General features: G+C 45.0%; 1 protein-coding gene across 3 annotated transcripts; it reads left to right on the top strand.

Moving 5' to 3' along the window:
- Positions 1–4,927: 4,927 nt before the first annotated feature.
- LOC135007486 (cell division cycle-associated protein 7-like) lies at positions 4,928–20,462 on the top strand. Of its 3 annotated transcripts, XM_063952119.1 has the most exons (10): positions 4,945–5,030; positions 5,386–5,525; positions 6,791–7,039; positions 8,379–8,552; positions 17,037–17,117; positions 17,567–17,716; positions 18,254–18,394; positions 18,577–18,726; positions 20,076–20,212; positions 20,335–20,462. In XM_063952119.1, exons 2-10 carry the CDS (start codon positions 5,520–5,522, stop codon positions 20,378–20,380), a joined length of 1,134 nt encoding a protein of 377 aa, XP_063808189.1. In that variant the 5' UTR covers positions 4,945–5,030; positions 5,386–5,519; the 3' UTR covers positions 20,381–20,462. The 3 variants fall into 3 exon arrangements, with proteins under 3 accessions (XP_063808190.1, XP_063808189.1, XP_063808191.1); XM_063952120.1 differs by lacking the exon at positions 5,386–5,525 and having other exon boundaries at positions 4,928–5,030; XM_063952121.1 differs by lacking the exon at positions 8,379–8,552.
- The last annotated feature ends 366 nt before the right edge of the window (positions 20,463–20,828 follow it).

The following is a 20,828-nucleotide window of genomic DNA, read 5'->3' as shown; positions in this document are numbered from 1 at the left end:
ACATGCCAACATTGGCAAGTCCCTCGCCGGGAGCGGAAGGTCCAGGTGGGTGGGTTGGGAGCGTGGCGTGGAAAATCACTTCACCCCGACGACCCATGTGCAATGTTTTGCTGCAACTTTTGGCAAAATATAACTGGGGATTGGGCCCCGATTCATAGAGAATCATGCCATCAGGCCCCCTGCCTCGCCCACTTTACCAGGAAAGCGTTGACATGTGGGAAACTTGTCCACTTTCCCGGGAGATTCTCCACCAAATTCAGGAGTCTCCTAGAAATTCCAGGAAAATTAGCAAGTATGACCTAATAGGTTCCATCATGCAGGTCCCCCTACCTATGTAAAGTGCCACCAGCATCAACTTATTGAGTGATATCTTTTGAAAGATGTCACAGCACAGCCCCCTAAAAGTGTTATTACATCACTGCATACCGTGTGTTACTATTTGCAATTATTCTATTGCATGTTGATGTTACTTTAAACAAGATTACTAATGTGATAGTTACAGTGCACTCCTTTGCATTTATTGTTAATATAGTCTAGTATCTGCTTTGTGTGTTGAATCTGTTGTAGCAATTTATTAGCTTTATTATCAGTTTCCTATTGTACTGTATTGTCTATGGGCAGATTTACTGGACACCTCAAGACATCTAATTTCCCATCCCTTTAAAACAATAAATTTGATTATTGCATAAGTCATTTGTATACGTAAAAGTCAGAGAAGAAGATTCTGGTAGGGGTACACACACTTTTCAAAATGTTTGATTTTACAGTGAGTGTGGCCAATCCATGAAGGGGTATAAGTTGCACATAACAATATAGCTATAGTTATCCTCATACAAAATGCAGCGTATGTAATACTTCAGTCAAAGGCATATCTAGAAAGGAGGAGGCCCATGTGCAAGCTCCGTCTGGGCCCCCTCCTCTTTAGCCAGCAGCACTGTAGCTCTGGGCACTAGGGGACCCCAGTGATGGCCAACCTTGACACTCCAGCTGTTGTTGAACTACACATCCAAGCATGCCCTGCATCAGTTTTAGCTAGCAAAACTAGCATGGCATGGGATGTGTAGTTCAACAACAGCTGGAGTGTCAAGGTTAGCCATCACTGGCCTAGAGCACATGCGCAGATCTCCAGGAAAATGGTGCAGTGGCCATTTCCCCAGTGATTCTCCTACTGCACATGCGCGGAACACTAGGATGTGGTGCCGCACAATTTTCACAGTGATTTCTGCAGCGCTGCTGCTGTGCCGCGGGACTCCAGAGGGTAAGTATTAAAAATAATGGCTGCAGGGTACGTAGTGTGGGCCCCCCTAGAGCTCAGGGGCCCATATGCATCACACACACTGCACCCATTATAAATATGCCAGTGACTTCAGACATGGCCGGCGATCTCAGCCCATCTGAGCTGAAGGTTTCTTTTCCAGATGTGAGCACCACTTAACAATCCAAGTCCCCCTGTAGTGCAGAGTATTAGAGCAAATCCAGGAGTCTGGGGGATAGACAGGAGAGCTTAGTACCGGCCCTGGACATATATGTCACTGGATAGTGTTTGTAATACAGTATTCATAATTAACACTTTAAACTGTATATAGTATAGTGGGCATTCGATTAGCATATCGACAGTCGGGATCCCTGCAGTCAATATACAGATGCCGGTGTCCCGACGTGGGCACCGTAGCACCGCCGGTATACCGGCGAGGTAGGTGATTCCCTTTCTATGGTTGTCCAGGACACCTATAGAGGTAGAACAGAAACTGTAGCGAGCGAAGCTCGCCACCGAGCCCGCAGATTGGCAATGGCAGCGAGCTTAATTGCGCTCACCCCGCTGCCAGCATTCCACCGCTCGGGATGCCGATGTCGGCATATTGACATTCGCATCCCAAGCGGTGGAGAAAAAACCTAATTTTCTGTATCAAACATATTTATCTCATATAAAAAACACAAGTGACAAGGAAAAGGTTTATTATCCCATAATAAATATAGATATGCTTATTTCGCAAATAAGTAATTAGTGTTCACCTGGACGTATGAAGAAACACATGCAGGGACAGGAGCACCTAAATGAGCCCATGGGGCATATTCAACAGGGTCCGAGTTTCCCAGCTGATCTGAGAATTTTTTTTTAAAGCAAAACCGTGCCTTGGAAATGATTGCCGCCTTAAAAAAGGGTCAGAGATCAGCCGGCATGCCGCACCTTTGGCAAACTATTACATATGCCCCCCCTGGCTGCGATGTGTTGGAAGTGAAGTGATTGCTAACCCGTGCTGCTGTGTATACTGACCATGTATGCGCAGTGGCCAGTGCTGGAGAGGGATCCTACAGATCCCTCTTCCTGTAAATGGTGCATTATGTAGCCCACAAGCTACAATCGCTAACACCATCCAAATGCAGATCTAAATGTAATAGCCTGCGACAGGGGGCGTAGCTATGCAGATTGGGGCCCCATAGCATAGTTAGTCAGGCCCCCCCGGCCCAGACTGACTGCAAGAGGCACCCTACCCCTTGTGAATTACTCAGAGATCCCTTCCCTACTTGGGGTTAGGGTTACTCAGAGATCCCCCCCTCCCCCCGTGGACTATCTGCAGCGGGTGGGCATTCACCAATGGGGCGCTGTTTTCTGCTGTTTTAGTTATTAGCAGTGTGCTGCTGCCTGCTGAACTGCAGCCACATCTGCTGCTCTCCCGGCCGGCTCCATCTAGAGGAGGAGGAGGTGGACGCTGAGAGGAGGAGTGGTGGACGCTGAGAGGAAGAGTGGTGCCCGTGGTCCAGTGATGTCCCTGCAGACTCGGCCATGCCTCCTCCCAGCGTTAGGACTCAGTAGAGGTGGAGCCAGCCGGGTGAGCAGCAGCACAACGCATTTCTAAGGTAAAAAAACAAGCCAGCTGGACATAGCAGCTAGGTGCAGAGGAAGGGCTGGGCCCCAGAGACGGCTCGGGCCCCATAGCAACTGCATCCCCTGCATCTATGGTAACTACGCCCATGGCCTGCGAGAAGCTGAAGGTGCAAGAATGCCCATATTTTTAAAGCAGCAATCATTTACAAGGCAAACCCTTGGCACCTCCGTGTCTCGCAGGCTATTACATTTAGCCCATAGCGTTAGCTACTGGAGCAGAGCTTGGTTAATTTGGCAATAAATTAAAAGCAATATGGGGGTTAATTTTGTGGATGAAAATCTAAGACCACAGCAGATATCTCCTGTACATACATTCAGGGGATGTTTAATATTTGCAGGTACCCACAGAAAATAGACCCATAGTGTTTTATATTTAAATATAGGCTTACCAAACTATCACTTTAAAATGAGACCCTACTGAATTACACAGGTTCTGTGGCTGGCTGACTTCAAGCCTGTATTTCACCTGATTTTTATCAGCCACAGAACCTGTGCAACCCATGAGTGTCCTGGTATAAAAGGGATAGTATGGGTAAGCCTATTTAAATATGTTAATGCAATGGATTTTGTTATTTTTCCTATGCGAATAATGTTTAACTCTGCTTGGGGTATCTCTATTACCCCTTTTATACCGCATTAAATATCACAGGTTTTTGCTAGTGATGGAGCAGCAAGTTAGCAACCCGGGATATTGTGCATTGTGAAAGGGGTATAAAAGCATTGCTGAAATTACCCGGGTCAAGCAACCCTGCATTTCAACCCAGGTAGCGAGCAGGGTTGAAATCAAGTTTATATCGGCTCGCGGTGCAGTGTAAACAATTGAGCCGGGTTGATGCGACCTGGGACCTGTTCACTGCATAGAGAAGAGCGGCACCGCTTGGAGATCATCTAATCATCTGATGTCACCAACCAAATCCTGGGTGCAACTCGGCAATGCAGTATAAAGTGGTATAAAAGGTACCTGTATCTCGAGTCTTGCCACACAGGAGTCTAATTTCCCCCCAGCAAGAAACCTACATAATAATTTAGGGAGTTGAATTCTATTAGCATAGACTGTGCTCTATTTAACCGTCACTGTTCATGTTAGCCACAAATTGCAGCATTATCACTTTAACGTCTACGGTCCGGTGTACACTAATTGATTAAAATGCCAAACCTCTACAAATAGAATCGTTTACGGTTTGGCATGTGACTTCTACGTGCAACTGGACAAAGAACGCCACAATGGGGGTCATTCCAAGTTGATAGCTCGCTGCCGCAGTGCAGCGCGTACGGGTACAAAGCGGATCATTGCTGAGCGATGGATTTAACGAAGAATCCATTCGCACAGCAGATCGCAAGGAGATTGACAGGAAGAGGGCGTTTCTGGGTGTCAAATGACCGTTTTCAGGGAGTGTTAGGAAAAACGCAGGCGTGTCCAAGCGTTTGCAGGGCAGGTGTCTGACGTCAATTCCGGGACCAAAAAGACTGAAGTGATCGCAAGGGCTGAGTGAGTCCAGAGAAACTGCAAAAAACATTTTCGTCCCGCTCGGCTGCACACGCATTTGCACACTTGCAAACCAAGAATACACTCTCCGGTGGGCTGCGACTATGCGTTTGCACGGCTGCTAAAACATACCCTCCAACATGACCCGCCCCACTAGGTACAAAATGCTCTGTTTCTGGACTTCCCTCTCAATTTATTATTGCCATCACCTGTGAAGAAACAGCTTTCTTATAATTTAACTAGTTCAACACAGGTGATGGAAATCATAAATTAAGAGCGAAGTCCAGAAACAGAGCATTTTGTACCTAGTGGGGCGGGTCATGTTGGAGGGTCTGCTAAAAGTAGCTAGCGAGCGATCAACTCGGAATGACCCTCAAAGTTATTAGATTTCCTACTTGAGCATGATTAAACACAATTTAAAACGATTTGAGCCGGGCCAGAAATCTAGTAATATAGACGGGTGCTGCCACCTAGTGTCTAATTTGCAATATGCCAGTCGAGAAGGTTGATAATGAAAGACCCAGCTGCTTACAATAAATAGCAATTCTACTAAATGGACGAATTCAGGGATTGTGCATAAAAGTAACCTGCGATAAGTTGCTACACAGCCACTCATCTGCTTGCTCCTGGAGACAAGGTGTTTGTAAATAGAACCAGGTGGGTAGCAGTCTACTAAAGCAATTTTATTTTGTACCATATTTAGTACAGAGACTTTTTTTTTTTTAATGTGTTATAATGGTCGATGTATCTTTAGTGTCCTAAAGCCAGTGTTTTATTTTTTTTGTAGCTTTATTCAAATTGGAGTTATTGCAACTGCAATGCAGACCAATGTGAAGTACATAGTGTAGGTGGTTATGTAACAGTATGGATCAGTATCTGTTGCTATATTACAAGGTTGTGTAACTAATTTGGCTTGGTGCTGTTTATGCAACCTGTAATCCACCACTTGCTGTAGTTACGAAAAAGCTGCATTGCTCTATCAAGTTGTCTTTTCCCCTTTCTTATGTTGCAGTTTATCTTGCTGAATTTCAGGCAAAATGAGGCTTTCCTCTTAGGACAACTGTCTTGCAAGTAGTAGAAAATAATTTATAAGTGGTGTGCTGGATTTGGTACTATGAAACAAACATACAGGCTATCCTATCTAATATGCAGGTGATGGGACACTTCATATTTATCACAATATAATAACCTTGACTTGTATTTAAAACCTCCCCCCCCCCCCCCCCCCTCCTTCTTCTTCTTCTTTTTTTTTTTTTTTTTTTTTTTTTTTTTTTTGTAAGGTGACTTTAAGGGGTAGAGTTAAATTTGCTTAAAAAAAAAAAACATGTACACTGGGAAAGTCAGAAAATCTGTTGCTTGCAGCTATGTACAATATAGTAAAAACACTTTATAGGTCTGAAGTAACGGGTGTGGTATGGAAGATTGACCACTATTGGTTGACAGGGTCTCTAGGTTGACAGGTCACAAGGTCGACATGAGTTTTTGATGGGGGTTTTTTGGTGTCTTTTTCTCCGTACAGTGACCGGGAACCCCAGTTAGTGCACCGTGTCCCCTCGCATGGCTTGCTTCACTCGCCATGCTTCGGGCAAGGTGCCTCACTGTGCTTGACACAGGTTACTATTCCCAATCGTAATCCACATGGATGGTTAAGTATGAAAGTTAAAAAAAAAAAGAGAAATTGTGAAAAACTCATGTTGACCTAGTTACTGTCGACCAATAGTTGTCGACCTAGAGACTGGATCCCTGAAGTAACAACCAATGTGGTCCAGTAAGCACTGATGGTAACGAAATGGGAGAGCATCTAAATGTTTAACTATGGCGGATGTTCCCATGCTGAGCACATTAAAAGTCCAGGTTTTAGTGACTTAATTCGTACCGCACTTATTTTAATTTACCCTGATATCCCTAAAACATGCACGACTAGTGTGCCTTGAGGACAGAGGCTGGGAATGCAATGAAATACAATGAATGAGGCACAACCTGTATATTCCAGTCTGCGTGCCTGAAGATAGTGATGAATTCTTTCTACTGTAGAGTTTCCCAAATGCTACCATTACAGTCCAGGTTTTAAGGCTGTCCATGCTTGAGCACAGATGACTTAAATAGTTCCTCAGTCAATTTGATTTAACCTGGATATCCTTTAAAACCTGAAATGTAATCTACTGGATCTTGGTACCATACAATGGTGTGTTGGTAGTGGGGGTTTCCCCCCCCCCCCCCCCCCCCCCCTCTCCTTTTCTGTGGGAGTTGTACTGAACCTTTAGAAAATTGTTCCTTGGTGGGGATTTTTTTTCTCCTATAGCAACCAACCGACATATAGTTATCACTTATTTAGTACAATCTATAAAATGACAGTCTGATATCTCATAAGTTTGATACAATCACATCCCTTACTGATCTAAGTTTTACTATTATAGTACATGATGCCTAGAACATCGGAAGCTTCAGCGTCCCGTAGAAATGACCGCTACTCCCTCAGGGTTACTCTGAAAAAGGTGGAGTATTTCTCGGATGCCAGTGAGGAGCCTGGAGAAGATAATGACAACTCCTTTTCAGAAACAAAGGTGGTGCAGCCGGCAGTACCCCCGTCAAGTGAATCTGAGGAGGAACCTCCAAATGATTTCTTGCGCCGCAGGGCCAAGAACATCCAGGATAACAAAGCTATGGTTTGTTCTGATGCTGTCACTCTAGTTTACATACATGTGGGACGTGTCTCCGCTGACTGCAATAATGTGCAGTACATGTTCTGTATGTGACTCATAGGGGGTATTTATCAAAGCTTGGTGTAAGAGCAAAAGAGGGTAGTGCCTCCCTCCCCCACCCCCTGTCTGTCATCTGCTCCTGTCATATTTTTATTTTTTTCTTCTCAAGCACAGCCTGTAAAATGTAAGTTAGAAGCAGTTAGGTTAGTGCTTTACATCTCTACACATTATGGGGCTCACTTATCACTGAGTATTTGCAGCTTAATCCCCCCCCCCCCTCTCAAAGGAGACCTAAAAAACAACAATTTTTGCAGGTCAACTGCGAATATTAAGTGTGCCCCAAATATATTACTGAGGGATTGCAGCAAATGTCTGCTGCAATCTATCCATTCCCAACAGCAGCTGCAACCCCCATAGGGGAATGTGATGAAGCCGGATTTACCACTTTCCTGGATGCAGCCACTGCCTATGAGCTCCACTTTGCATAGTTAGCCAGGAGATCATTCTCCCCCCCCCCCCCCCCCCCCCCCCAGTTAGCCGGGAGAGTATCCTTCCCCGCACGAAGCCGCGAATCGTTCATTGCTGGTGACTCCACACTGAATGATATGAACGGTATCTTGTTCATATCTTTGAGTGATATCGCCCAGTGTGTAGGGCCTTTAACTGTTGGAATCCCGACCATACTAGGTATACTGCCACTGTTTAGTTGCCTCCCTGGGAGGTTAGGCTGCAGGAGTGGGGAGGTTATTGGGTTTAGGCTGGAGGGGGGAGGGAGGGTTAGGTTTAGTAGGCAGGGAGGGGGGGTCGTGTTTAGGAACTGCTGAGGGGAGGTTAGGATTAGGCTGTGGCAAGTGAGAGGTAGAGGAGAGGGGACAATAGTCACAATGGGGATGCAGTCAATTTACCTACAAAATCCCAACAACCATCGACCGATGGTCAAAATCCCGTCATTTAAAATGTCGACAGGTCAAAAAGTCGACATGAGCTTTTCAAAAAATTTTGTTTTTGTAAGTTTTTTTTTTTTTAACCCAATTTGTTCATACTTTACTTATCCCAGTGGAGCTAGAGGGGGAATATAATAGTGTGCCGAGTGCAGCGAGGGGACGCGGTACACTAATACGGTGTCCATGTCGACATACACACCAAAAAACAATGAAAAACTTGTTGACGTTTTGACCTGTCGACATTTTAAACATCAGTATTTTGACCTTGTCAATATTTTAAATGTCTATTTCGAACTTGTTAGTATTTTGACCTTGTTGGGATTTTGACGGTCGGTCAATTGTCGGGATTTTGATTGTAGGTATTTCATACTGATCCCGCCACAATGCACCCGTCAGGATTCCAGCCTTGGGTATCCCGATGTTGGTCTCCTGACCACTGCGATACCATGTGCCGCTATTTCCTATTTCCGTCCAGAGCCAGCAACAGAAATCTTGGGGCTGGTACAGTGAAGTCTTCGGAGCCCCCCAGAAATGTATGTATATGAAACAGAATTTGATGGACTATATACATTATTAATATCTTCAAATATGTAAAGGGTCATTATAAGGAGCTAGCAGCAGATTTGTTTACTAAAAACTCTGTATAGCAGAGGCATCACCGGGTGCGCACCCCTGATCTCCTGCCGCGATCGTGGCAATAAGGGGGCGTGGCCTTACAGTTAGGGCCGTGGCTTCGCGGGGATCCTGGAATCGCCACTCTGGGGGCGTGCCCAGCATCTCCGGAGATGCTGGGCTTCCCCCAGAGACTGTCTCAGTGCGCTGTCGGCTCCTCTGCTATGACAGGAGCCGGGTGCTGTAGCAGAATTTCACACTGCAGCACCTGGCTCCTGTCCACTGCGGAGGAGCTGACACTTGGTGTCACACCCGGGTGTGGCTCCTCTGCTATGACAGGAGCCCGGTGCTGTAGCAGAATTTCACACTGCAGTCCCCCCCCCCCCCCTCCCGCACCTGCCTTGTGACGCCACTGCTGTATAGGACGCGTGGGCACTCAGTGAGGCTAGAGGAAAGAAAATTCCGTTCACATCATAGGAAAGGGTTCTTCACGGTAAGGGCAATTAAGATTTGGAACTCCCTGCCGGAGAAGGTAATAATGGTAGACTCTGTATATAAATATAAAAACGGATTGGACAAATTTCTAGCTGGTAAATGTATCCAGGGCTATAGCATTTAACATACTGACATTAAATTATATGGGAGTGGTAAGATTCATAGTTGTCAATTGGTACTAAACCATTACTACAGCAGGCGCATTATAATATGAACAGCTTAACACAGAATACAGGTTGAACCCGATGGGCATTTTGCCTCTTTTCAACCTCGCTATGTATATAAAACTGTAAATATATATTTATACACATGTATAAATATGTATGTCATTTCTCCCCCAGTCTTTCCCCAATAACTCCATGCTGCATTCCCAGCTCCCCCACCCAATCCTGAAGCCCTGTATCCCCTCACCAAGCCACTCTTACCCTGGGGAGAGACTAACCTGTGCTGCAGTACCCAGATGCAAACACCGCACATCAGGTACCATGTGGCCCTCACACGCCACCAGAAGAAGCTGGCATAGGAATCCTGGTCAGCAGAGCCGATGCCGTGTCCTGTAACTGCCTGCAATAGAGCTGCACCCAGAAGAGCGAGAGCACACTTGTGCTGCACAGTCACTGTGTGTGTGTGAGGCTCCTGTCACTCTGAGGCTGCGCCCACACCGCCTACAGATCTCTGCCCTATTTGGACAAGACTGCTCACATCCCTGCTGGGCACTAAGTGGTGTATCCTTGGGATCCCTCTGATACTTAGGGCCTGGTACAGGTGTCCCCTTTGACCCATAGTTGCCCCCCCCAGCCCCGTCTCGCCCCACAACCATTCCCCCTGTTGCTGGCCCTGATTCCGTCTGTAGTGCTGTGCTGAATCCCCTCCTCCCCCCCCCCCCCCCCCCCCCATAAAAATTAAATAAGAACAAATCTCAAATAATGCAGACTTGTTGGGAACCATAACAAATGTTTCCCTTCTCTGTAATTAGGGGGATGAAATAAATGTAGACTGTCTGTTCTTCATCTCCAAAACACTCTTATCACCCCTAAACTCAGATCACACTAGTGTTCTAGCTTTATTGGGAAAAAGTGAACACCAGTTATAACTGGAGTGTAAACTGTTGCCCAGGGCCCACCTTATTTTTCTATGAATGGTTGTTGCTAAGCAGATTCAATCCAATAAAAACAAAACTCCTGACGCACACCTCAAATAAAACTACAATTCGGCGTAAAAATAGGTTGTAAACATGCCTATAATAGTAGTATCAGGTGTGCTTTGACTGTATATAATTTGTACTATATCTATTGGTAATTGTCCATAAACTGTAAACACTAGTGTATAGTCCTAGAAATAAGAATGATCTTTATTAGTCTGGATACAAACTGGATCCCATTTATATTATGCTGCTGCTTCAGGAAGGGCCACTAGCTGACGCGCAGGAGTAAAGGATGCAGCCTGTAGAGACAGTCCTGTACTAGTTGCAGTACTGTGTTTAAAGGAATAGTCTTCACCCATTACTCACCACCATGTGTGCCATATGTTGACTCCACTGTCCTGCCTGTGATAAATGTTGGGTAAAGACACTAGCCTAAAATATGTAATTATGAATCTCTTTTGCAGTGTACAACTATGGGGCTCTTGAATCCTAAATCTGGGGAAACCAGGTATTTCTCTGGCTGGGTCCACAGGATTATCCACAGGATAACATTGGGATATTGTCGAGCGACAGCGAAAATGGCACCAACACGGTCACGAGCTTTCTGGCCTCCCAGGATGCATTGGGGCCTCCACTACATAGTCCCGCCCACTGACTCAGTCAGATCAGTTTTTTGCTTGGTGCGGCAGGAAGCCGCATGGTCACAGGGCTGCTGTGAAAGCAGCCTCAAGTTTTCATTACTTTTATTTTTATAGACTTACTGTTTTGGTTTGAGCGACTTCTCTTAACAGCGTCTTAAACGTGTATTAGAAAGAGTCGCTCCAACAACTCCCCACCGGGTCGCAACAACGCTTACCTTCGCGGTACAGTGCTGTCTCGACGGGCGTCTGTGTCGGATGTTCTAGCAGGTCCAGCAGACGTTACCAGGCTGTGGCCGGAGCATGGGGAGACAGTGAGTATATGGACTTCCTCTTACTAGAGGGGTCAGGACACAGCTACGCTGATTTGGTGGAGACTACAAACAGCGTGTTGATGCGCCGAACATCTCGAGTGTGACAGCGCTACGCTCCGGGGATCATAGGCGCCAGGACTAGGTGAGGCCGCGATCCTGGGAGTTTAAGTCAACAGGGGGTTTCAGATGCTCTCCTGGCCGTCCCTCCTCCGAGTTCATGGCCAGTTCCCGCGGGTCTCTCGTTTCATGAACTGAATGACCTCACTTCCGGCTCAGACGCTACCACGAGGGTACTCGGTCGCAGCTTAGACGCTGTGGTTGTGTACACTGGATATAAACCCGCCCAGACCGAGTCGCAGGCCTTTAGTGTCTGCATGCACGTGGAGTCGCTCAGCGTCCGTGTCCGTTGGTGAGCGTCCGTGTCCGTTATCAGTACCAAGAGCGGCAGTGTACACCAGTAGCGTCTGAATCCACTCAGCATCTTTCGAGCGTCTTTGCTTGGATATGGAAGTGTGGTGAGTCTCCCTGTATCCCGCTCCCTGAAGGCAGGGTATACAGTACTAAAAATTCCTTCTACTTCTTAGTGTGCACTGTTAATTTTTAGTACCTATTGCATATGAGACCTGTATATTACTGTGTTTTCTGCATGTTCTGTTGAAAAAGAACCAGTTAAACAGAAGTACAATTTTCCTACTTATGTATAAGTTATTATGGAGGTTGTATTCTCATATGACAATGTCTAATGCTTTAACATGTGACTGACTGCTAGTATGTGTGCTGACTTTTCTGTGTAATGTCAGTCCTGTTCTGACCCTCAAATCAGGTGCACTGTGGTCAGATTGATTTCACCTCTATATACTGATTATAGGGTGTGGTTCAGTCACAAAATTGTGTAGTCAATATCAGAAAAAATGTCTGAGCGGCAAAAGTGATGAGGAGAATTTGTCAAGCACTCCTACAGCCCTAAGATGCTTATCTTGTAAGTCAGGGGTAATTGATATGATTCAATTGGTCACTTATGAGGGTTTGTGTGCAAACTGTTTCGCTTTTCAGCGAAGTAAAAAACAGGAGTTAGTTCAACCTCCAGTAGAGCCACCATGGAATATGTTCGCAAAGACTGTCTTCAATAGCGGACAGGTTAGCTCCAGTAGCACCACCTCAAGGGTTAGGTTACACTATGAACCCATACATGCAGCTCCCTTCCTATGGTTTGGTTCCAGTAGCCTCTACAAGCAACCAAGGGGTAGGTAAGACTAAGACAGATACGTCTGTATGGCAGACTACACAAGAGGATACATCGGATGATGATGCGGAAACAATAGATTCAACTCCGTATGATGATCAGTCGCAGAGCTTTAGTTCAGATGATGTAGCTGAACTCATTAATGCAGTAAAGGCTGTGCTTTCTCTGGAAGAACCAGCCAAGACAGCGTTAAAAGTAAAAGCACCTGTATTCAAACGAACAAAGTCAGTGAAAGCTGAATTTCCAGCGTCAGAGGAGTTGACGGAAAAAAAGTATAAGATTCCTAGGAGATGGGATTCTTATTATCCATTTCCTGCTGGAGATTGTTCGAAGAGAGAAGTTCCTCCAAAAGTAGATGCACATGTTCTTTCTCTTGTGGGTGCAGTGGTAAGACCTGCTATGGCTTCGGCCTGGGTAGCAAAGGCAATGGGCGAATGGATAGAGGAACTAGAGAATGACATCCCCCTCTCCTACTAGGGAGCAAGAGGATTGTCTTTGCCGTTTAAGAAAATCTGCCCAGTATTTAGAAGAAGCAGCCATTGATGTAGGCACTGTTGCTTCTAAAGCTTCAGCCCTGGCAGTAGTCGCTCGCAGAGCAGTCTGGCTACGGACCTGGAAGGCAGATGCGGAGTCCAAGAAGGAATTGGAAGCATTGCCTTTCGTGGGTAATATATTATTTGGAAAACCTTTATCGGATATCCTAGAGTCAGAGGCTGAATCGAAGAAGGTCAGATTTCCGGCTACCTACAACCCTAAGTCCAAGGGTTTAAAATTTCGCTCATTTCGCTGGCAAAGCAAAGCGAAAGGTAAAGAGGAGCCTAAACAACCCCAGTTTAAATCCAGGGGTAGGAAGCAGTGGGCTAGCAAAAAGCCAGCTTCCAAACCTGAACAAAAGCCCTCAGCCTGAAGAGATGGGCCTCCGCCTGGAGGATTCCAGGGTTGGGGGCCGACTCCTGCAATTTGCACACACATGGCAACAGTCAACAACAGATGCCTGGGTGCAGAAGGTAGTATCTCAGGGGTATGGGTTCCCATTCAGGAGGCAGCCTCAAAGATTTTTTTGCACCAGCCCGTCTCGTATAGAGTCGAAGGCCAATGCCCTGCAAGAAGCAGTCCAAAAATTACTGCAGTCAGGTGTGATTGTCCCAGTACCTCCATCACAAAAGGGACAGGGGTATTACTCCAATCTGTTTCTAATCCAGAAACCAAATGGGTCATATCGACCAATTCTAAATCTGAAGATGTTGAACAATTACATATAGATCCCGAAGTTCCACATGGAGACGTTACGCTCCATAATGTTGGCTATGGGACCGGGAGACTATATGGTATCTCTGGATGTGCGGGATGCTTACCTACATGTGCCTATAGCACTATCACATCAGTGTTACCTCAGGTTTGCCATCCTCAAGGAACACTTCCCGTTCCAAGCTCTGCCCTTCGGGCTAGCTACAGCACCCAGGGTGTTTACCAAGATCATGGTGGTTATGGCAGCTTGTCTGCGCAAACAAGGGATAAGGATATTCCCATACCTAGACGACCTATTAATCTTAGCACAGTTGCAAGATTTACTGTTGAGCCATCTCCAACAGACGATAGTTTGTTTACAGAGACACGGGTGGCTCATAAATTGGGAGAAGTCGTCCCTGAATCCATCACAGCGGATGGTTCATTTGGGAGCCATATTGGATTCAGACCTACAGAAAGTTCTCTTACCAGAGAAGAAAATAGTCAAGGTGCAGGTCATGGCTCAGGAAGCGTTGCAAGCCCAGACAATGTCAGTCCATGCAGCAATGCGACTGTTGGGTCTGATGGTATCAACGTTCGACATGGTGGAATATGCGCAATTCCACTCCAGACCATTGCAGCATCTCATTTTGACAAAATGGAACGGAAATCATCAAACAATAAAGAAGCAGATGATAAAGATTCCAGTAAATGTAAAAAGGTCTCTAGCATGGTGGCTACAGACAGACCATTTAAACAAGGGGAGACCCTTTTGGATAAAAGAGTGGCAAGTCCTGACGACAGATGCCAGCCTGCAAGGTTGGGGGGCGGTACTCGGAAGCCTATGGTTCCAGGGAAAATGGACCGCAAGGGAAAGTCGCCTGCCGATAAATCTGTTAGAAATAAGAGCCATTTACTTGGCCCTAGTTCAGGCAAAGGACAATCTACAAGGAAGACCAGTCCAGATCCGCTCAGACAATGCGACGGCATACCTAAATCATCAAGGAGGGACTCACAGCAAGAGTCTGATGGAGGAAGTAACTCCCATTCTAAAGTGGGCAGAACTCCATCTCCCAGCATTGTCAGCAGTATTTGTCCCGGGTGTACTAAATTGGGAAGCGGATTTTCTCAGTCGGCACACCATTCAGGAAACCGAATGGGCACTACACCCAGAAGTGTTTCAGACACTGGTGAACAGATGGGGTCTACCGGAGATAGACCTTATGGCGTCTCGTCTAAACAACAAAGTTCCGAGGTACGGATCAAGAACAAGGGACCCAGGAGCAGTCCTGGTAGACGCACTGTCAGTAGAATGGAGGTTTCAGCTGGCATATCTGTTCCCTCCAATATCTCTGTTACCCAGAGTAGTGAGAAAGATAAAACAGGCAAAAGGAGCAATCATTCTAATAGCTCCAGCTTGTCCAAGAAGGCATTGGTACACAGATCTGTGGAGAATGTCCGTGGAAGCACCGATACTGCTCCCTCAACGTCCAGATCTGTTAATGCAGGGTCCTTGTTGTCACAGTCATCTGGATCGCCTGTCTTTGACGGCGTGGCTGTTGAAACCCCTATCTTAGAGGCTAAAGGATTTTCAAAGCAAATAATCCAAACCATGCTTAGAGCAAGAAAGCCTTCTTCGGCCCGTGTATATCATAGAATATGGCAAGCCTATATTCATTGGTGTTCTGGAAAAAATTACAATCCAAGAGCCTTTAAAGTAGCTAGGATTTTGGATTTTCTGCAGGCAGGATTGGATAAGGGGGTTGAAGGTTGCTTCCTTGAGGGTGCAAGTCTCGGCGTTGACTGTATGGTTTCAGCAGAAGATTGCTGACCTACAGGATGTACGTACGTTTTTCCAAGGAGTAGTACATATTCAACCTCCATTTGTTCCTCCTGCAGCTCCCTGGGATTTGAATTTAGTTCTTAAATTTCTCCAGGGTCCTTTGTTTGAACCACTTGAGAGAGCGGATCTTAAGTGGTTAACGATTAAAGTTCTTTTTTTACTGGCAATGGCGTCAGCCAGAAGAGTGTCAGATTTAGGAGCATTATCATGTAAGTCTCCTTTCCTAAGTTTTTTTTCCAGACAGAGCAGTTCTCAGAACGAGATCTAGTTATCTTCCAAAGGTGGTGTCAAAGTTTCACCTGAATGAAGAGATTGTAGTCCCAGCTTTTCAGGTATCGGGACTATCTGCGGGAGAAGCGTCACTGGACGTGGTCCGGTCTTTAAAAATCTATATAGATCGTACTAGTGCCATCAGGAAAACAGATTCCCTCTTCATCCTCTACGGATTCCATAGGAGAGGTTGGCCTGCTAGTAAACAGACGCTGGCGAGATGGCTCCGAGTGGTAATATCTGAAGCTTATTCTCATGCAGATCTCCCTATTCCGGCTAATGTCTCTGCACACTCTACACGTAAGGTAGGTCCTTCTTGGGCAGCACAACAGGGTGCATCAGCAGAACAGATATGTAAGGCAGCCACATGGTCTTCCATAAACACATTCATCAGACATTATGCCTTGGATACTTTTGCCTCTCATGACGCAGACTTCGGGCGAAAGGTCCTCCTGTGCAATCGGGAGCGTCCCCACCACTAAAATGGCTTTGGGAATCCCAATGTTATCCTGTGGATAATCCTGTGGACCCAGCCAGAGAAATAAACGTTATGGTAAGAACTTACCGTTGATAACGTGATTTCTCTTATGTCCACAGGGATCCCACCCGGACGCATCTGATTTGAGGATCTAGACAAACACTAAAAACCTCTTCCTTCTTGTATGGAAGGGTGTGCATGTGTGTTCTTATCGCCTGTACAGGTCTCTACCTAATGTTCCTGCCTATAATCGCTGTGGAAAGAACTGATCTGACTGAGTCAGTGGGCAGGACTATATAGTGGAGGCCCCAATGCATCCTGGTAGGCCAGAAAGCTCGTGACCGTGTTGGTGCCATTTTCGCTGTCGCTCGACAATATCCCAATGTTATCCTGTGGACATAAGAGAAATCACGTTATCAACGGTAAGTTCTTACCATAACGTTTATTTTTCTGTCAGATAGGGGACTCTCCATATTTAGAAAGCCCAGCAGCTGGCAAAATGGCTTCCTCATGCAACCTCCATCTCATTGTGGCAATAACAAGAAAGATGAAGACTATTTAAAGAGCATTTTCTGTAAAAGTAAGCTAGACTGTAGGCTGAAGTGTTTGGCACACTCACTGCTGCCAGCTAGTATCACCTGGTGACTTTCTGTTCCTTCCCTGCTCCACTGGGGCAATAGATCGTGTTGCCACATAATGATAGAGCTATACACGAAAGTGCCAGATGTTGTCCTCTGTTCTGTAATTCCACAGCTGTCCAAGCTTATGGCAGAACTGAAGATCCCAGAAGATTCTGAGTCAAAATCCAGGCCCATTGGCAGACCCAGTGGCAGGGTAAGTAGAAAGTAGTTTCCCAATTCTTTGGACTAGACATATCACCCACCTTTGCCATAGCTGCTGCTTTCCCTTCAGAAGCCACTGGCCACCTAGAAACTGCCAGTTTTAAAAACTCTATAGCTGATTTGATTATATAATTTTTTTTTTATTTATTATTGGTGTCCTTTCTGTGGTTGGGGGGGGGGGGTGCTTTGGGCTCCAACATAGCTTAATCAAGCTGATATAGCCCACACTGTCCTCATTTTAAATGCCAGACATTAATGTAAGTGTATGCTGATCTAGTCCACATGACCATTTTAAGTTCGAGAATGTTTTGATATTGAGGTCATTGGTTATACAAGTAAAGTGTCCTGCTCTGCCCTTATGCTATTTACTTGTACTATAAAAAAAACAAAGAAAAACCTGACCATTGCTCTCATGAAACTTTTTTTTTTTTGCCCTCACAGAAGTATAAGGGTCATCCTAATGACTCTTTCATGGCAGTGGAACCAAGGAGAAACCCAGAGCGTGCAAGTCGCCGCATGACTAGCTCTATGGGAGTCATAAAACCCTCTTCAGCAGACAAGAAAAAAACACATATGGATCAGCCAATAAAAGTAGGAAAAGTCTTGTTGGTTAAGGACAAGCTTCCTGGGCCTGCTAAAACTTTTCAGTTTACATGAACTGTAAATTATCATAGGGTGTGGGCTTGTCTAGAGGATGACTCTTGTGAGATGTATAAGGAATACTGTATTGGGGAGTTCAGATTAAATCGCTGATTTTGTTCAGCACAGGCTGCCTCCAAACATACCTAATCTATTTGCCAACTGGACCATGCATGGGTTTGTTGTACATAATTGGTTATAGGATGGCAGAGTGAGAATAAAATTACAAATTGGGCTTGCCAAACTACTGTGCCTTATGCATTACCTAAACTTTCTTCATTCCTTTCGGTCTGTGTTTGACTAACAGCTTAAATGTGTGGAGTGTTTTGTTTATGCATTTCTGTGTATCAACAGGAAACCTAGTTCTTCTAGAATGCAATTCCAGAGTCATTGGTGCAGACTAATAACTGGCATTTGCAGCTCCCAAGACTGACCCGCACACCACCTCAGTCACCATTCATACATACAACTCATTTTGTGTTCAAATAGAAAGAGCAAACAAGGCGGCGATCCTCCCGGCTCAGCATCCATACCATTCCCCATGTGGTGCGGCCAGTGGATGAAATAACAGAGGATGACCTGAAAAACATTGCTGAGAATGTGAAGGAGAAAGTATATAATACTGTTCATGTAAGCAACTGATGGCCTGATTTGTGGCTATTTATTCCCAACTAACCGATCTTTGTACTGTGCCCTCTTGGCAAACACCGTCTGATGTTTATTGTTGGTGCACAATGCAATCCTGAGCAAAAGGTCCAGGAGCTTTGTGGAAAGGTACACTTTATTCTATTTTATTTCCTGCTCCTCCTTAGGGTTCCACATGCCATCAGTGCAGACAGAAAACTATAGACACTAAAACAAATTGCCGCAATGTTGAGTGTCATGGAATCCAAGGGCAGTTCTGTGGCCCCTGTCTGAGGAACAGATACGGAGAGGAAGTGCGCAAAGCTCTCCTAGATCCTGTAAGTGAGGGGCAACAATAACTTGAGCAAGATTGAGTTGTTTTTTTGCCCAGGGATGGTATAATTTTTATATTTTAACATTAAGAGGGTAGTGGTATGAGGAGGTGATGACCTCAATGAGTGTGTGAAGTGCAATCACTATAGGAACATTTGCTTTCACCTTAGCAGCACCACTCACACTCATAGTTATAGACCTTATACCAGGTCTATAACTAGGAGTGAGTGGTGCTATATCTCAGGGTAAAAGGCAGTGTGTGCAGCACTGTTCCCAACCTAGTGCCTGGCACTGAGTGATAGTATCTGTGTGTGCAGAGGAAGAGAATGTGATTTAAGATCTACTAGCAGTTGAATTTAGCAGGAGGCCTAGAGTCTTCCTTTTGGCGTTCAGGCACTCTCTAATTTCCATCACTCTGGGAATGATGAGGGAAATTAACAATTATCCCTAAAGATGGCGGCAGTAGTATAGTGCTTTAACTAAAAATGCACTTGGGTGTGGTCCTTGCAATGAATTGCTATTTAGACTAAATTTTGTTCTAATATGGCACATCTAACCATCCTAAGTCTACAACACAGTAGATTGCTGCATGTTAATTGCAAATTCTCCTCCCCTGCCACATCATAAAGTAACTCCAGCTACCCAAAACGGTGGCATGCAAAGGTCCCAATGGTAACTACACTTGAACTGGAAAGAATCTATGATGCATTCTGATAGCGTGCCACAGCAGATCCTACCCACTTTGTAGCAGGAACAGGACCCAAGTAGTATATAAACCACTAAATGCCTATCAATTAAGGGTCCTTCATTACAAAAGTTTTCTATCTGTCTCTGTCTCTCTGTGTATAAAAGTAGTCATATGCCATGCTACACATGTTCTAGTGATATTCCAGTTCCTATCTAGATCATAGGTTCTCCAACTTGTTCCTCAGGACCCCAGTTTGTTTTCCAGGCCTCTTCACAGAATCCCAAATCTAACAAGTGGCTCTCTTGAAATGTGTCAGTGACTAATGAATGCAATAGACTTTAAAAATGTGATTTGTCTGTCTTGAGAACTATTGATCTATATTAGGGTTTCCAAACAGATTCTTATGACCCACTTGGTTAAGACATTAGGAATATGCATGCATGAGAACAGGCGCTTTAATTGCCTCAGTTGACTTACACACCTGTACTGAAGCAAGGATATCCCTAATATATGGACTACAAATGGGAAATGAGGACTAGAGTTGTGAAATGCTGATCTAAATTATCCATAAAGTACTGTAGATAAACAGATTGCAATGAGGATTATTGTGATGGGGAGGGTTGTGGGCCTTGAGCAGCAGTTTTTATATGGCCTATATAATTTTAGGACTGGACGTGTCCACCGTGTAGAGGGATTTGTAACTGCAGCTTTTGTCGGCAACGAGATGGTTACAGTGCTACTGGTATACTTTTTCCTTTGGCACGTCACCGTGGTTATAGTGATGTCCACGCTTATCTTAACAGGTAAGACTCTCTCTCTTCCCAAAGACCTGCTAATAATGAATTTTCCTATTATTATTATTATTATTATTATTATTATTATTATTATTAAAATATATATAATTTTTTTTTTTTTTTTTTTTTAGCTTGCAGAAATCAGATGATGAGAGTGATGAGGACCCGACACCATAAGTCACACTCACTTTGTGTTTGGTTTTGTGTGTTTTTTATTTTATATAGATTTATAAGGGCTAATAAAACTATCTAACTTTTATAGTGTTGTCTTGTAATTTCTATCGTTGGAAGGATGAAAATGACTGAAGTGATTGTGCCAGTGGTGGAGTCACCAACCAGTGCAGGCTTGTTGGATGCATTACAAACTGCTAAACAGGCTGCTGGAGGAAGCTTTACAAACATGGGTATTGCTCTCCACATCGTGCAGTGATGAACTCTGACTACGTGATGCCTTTACAATAGCTGCAGTATTTCCATGGTATGTCAGTACATGTCTCATAGGAACTCTAATCACTGGCATGGTGCTCCTTCCAGCAGTAACGGGTACAGAAAGGTGATGAATGAATGACACCTATGCAACTGCACAGGAGTTATATGCTGCCTTCACTATACAGTAGGTTCACAC

The sequence above is a fragment of the Pseudophryne corroboree genome, chromosome 2 (assembly GCF_028390025.1).
Source record: "Pseudophryne corroboree isolate aPseCor3 chromosome 2, aPseCor3.hap2, whole genome shotgun sequence".
Taxonomy (NCBI): domain Eukaryota; kingdom Metazoa; phylum Chordata; class Amphibia; order Anura; family Myobatrachidae; genus Pseudophryne; species Pseudophryne corroboree.
The sequence above is the reverse complement of the archived record's forward strand: the minus strand, read 5'-3'. Positions and strand labels throughout refer to the sequence as shown.

What these genes read in the sequence shown, in the direction of transcription:
- LOC135007486 (XM_063952119.1), top strand. An exon ending in ATATGGATCAGCCAATAAAA is followed by an intron (nt 17,717 to 18,253) that starts GTAGGAAAAGTC and finishes GTGTTCAAATAG; the next exon opens with AAAGAGCAAACAAGGCGGCG. An exon ending in GTCCACGCTTATCTTAACAG is followed by an intron (nt 20,213 to 20,334) that starts GTAAGACTCTCT and finishes TTTTTTTTTTAG; the next exon opens with CTTGCAGAAATCAGATGATG.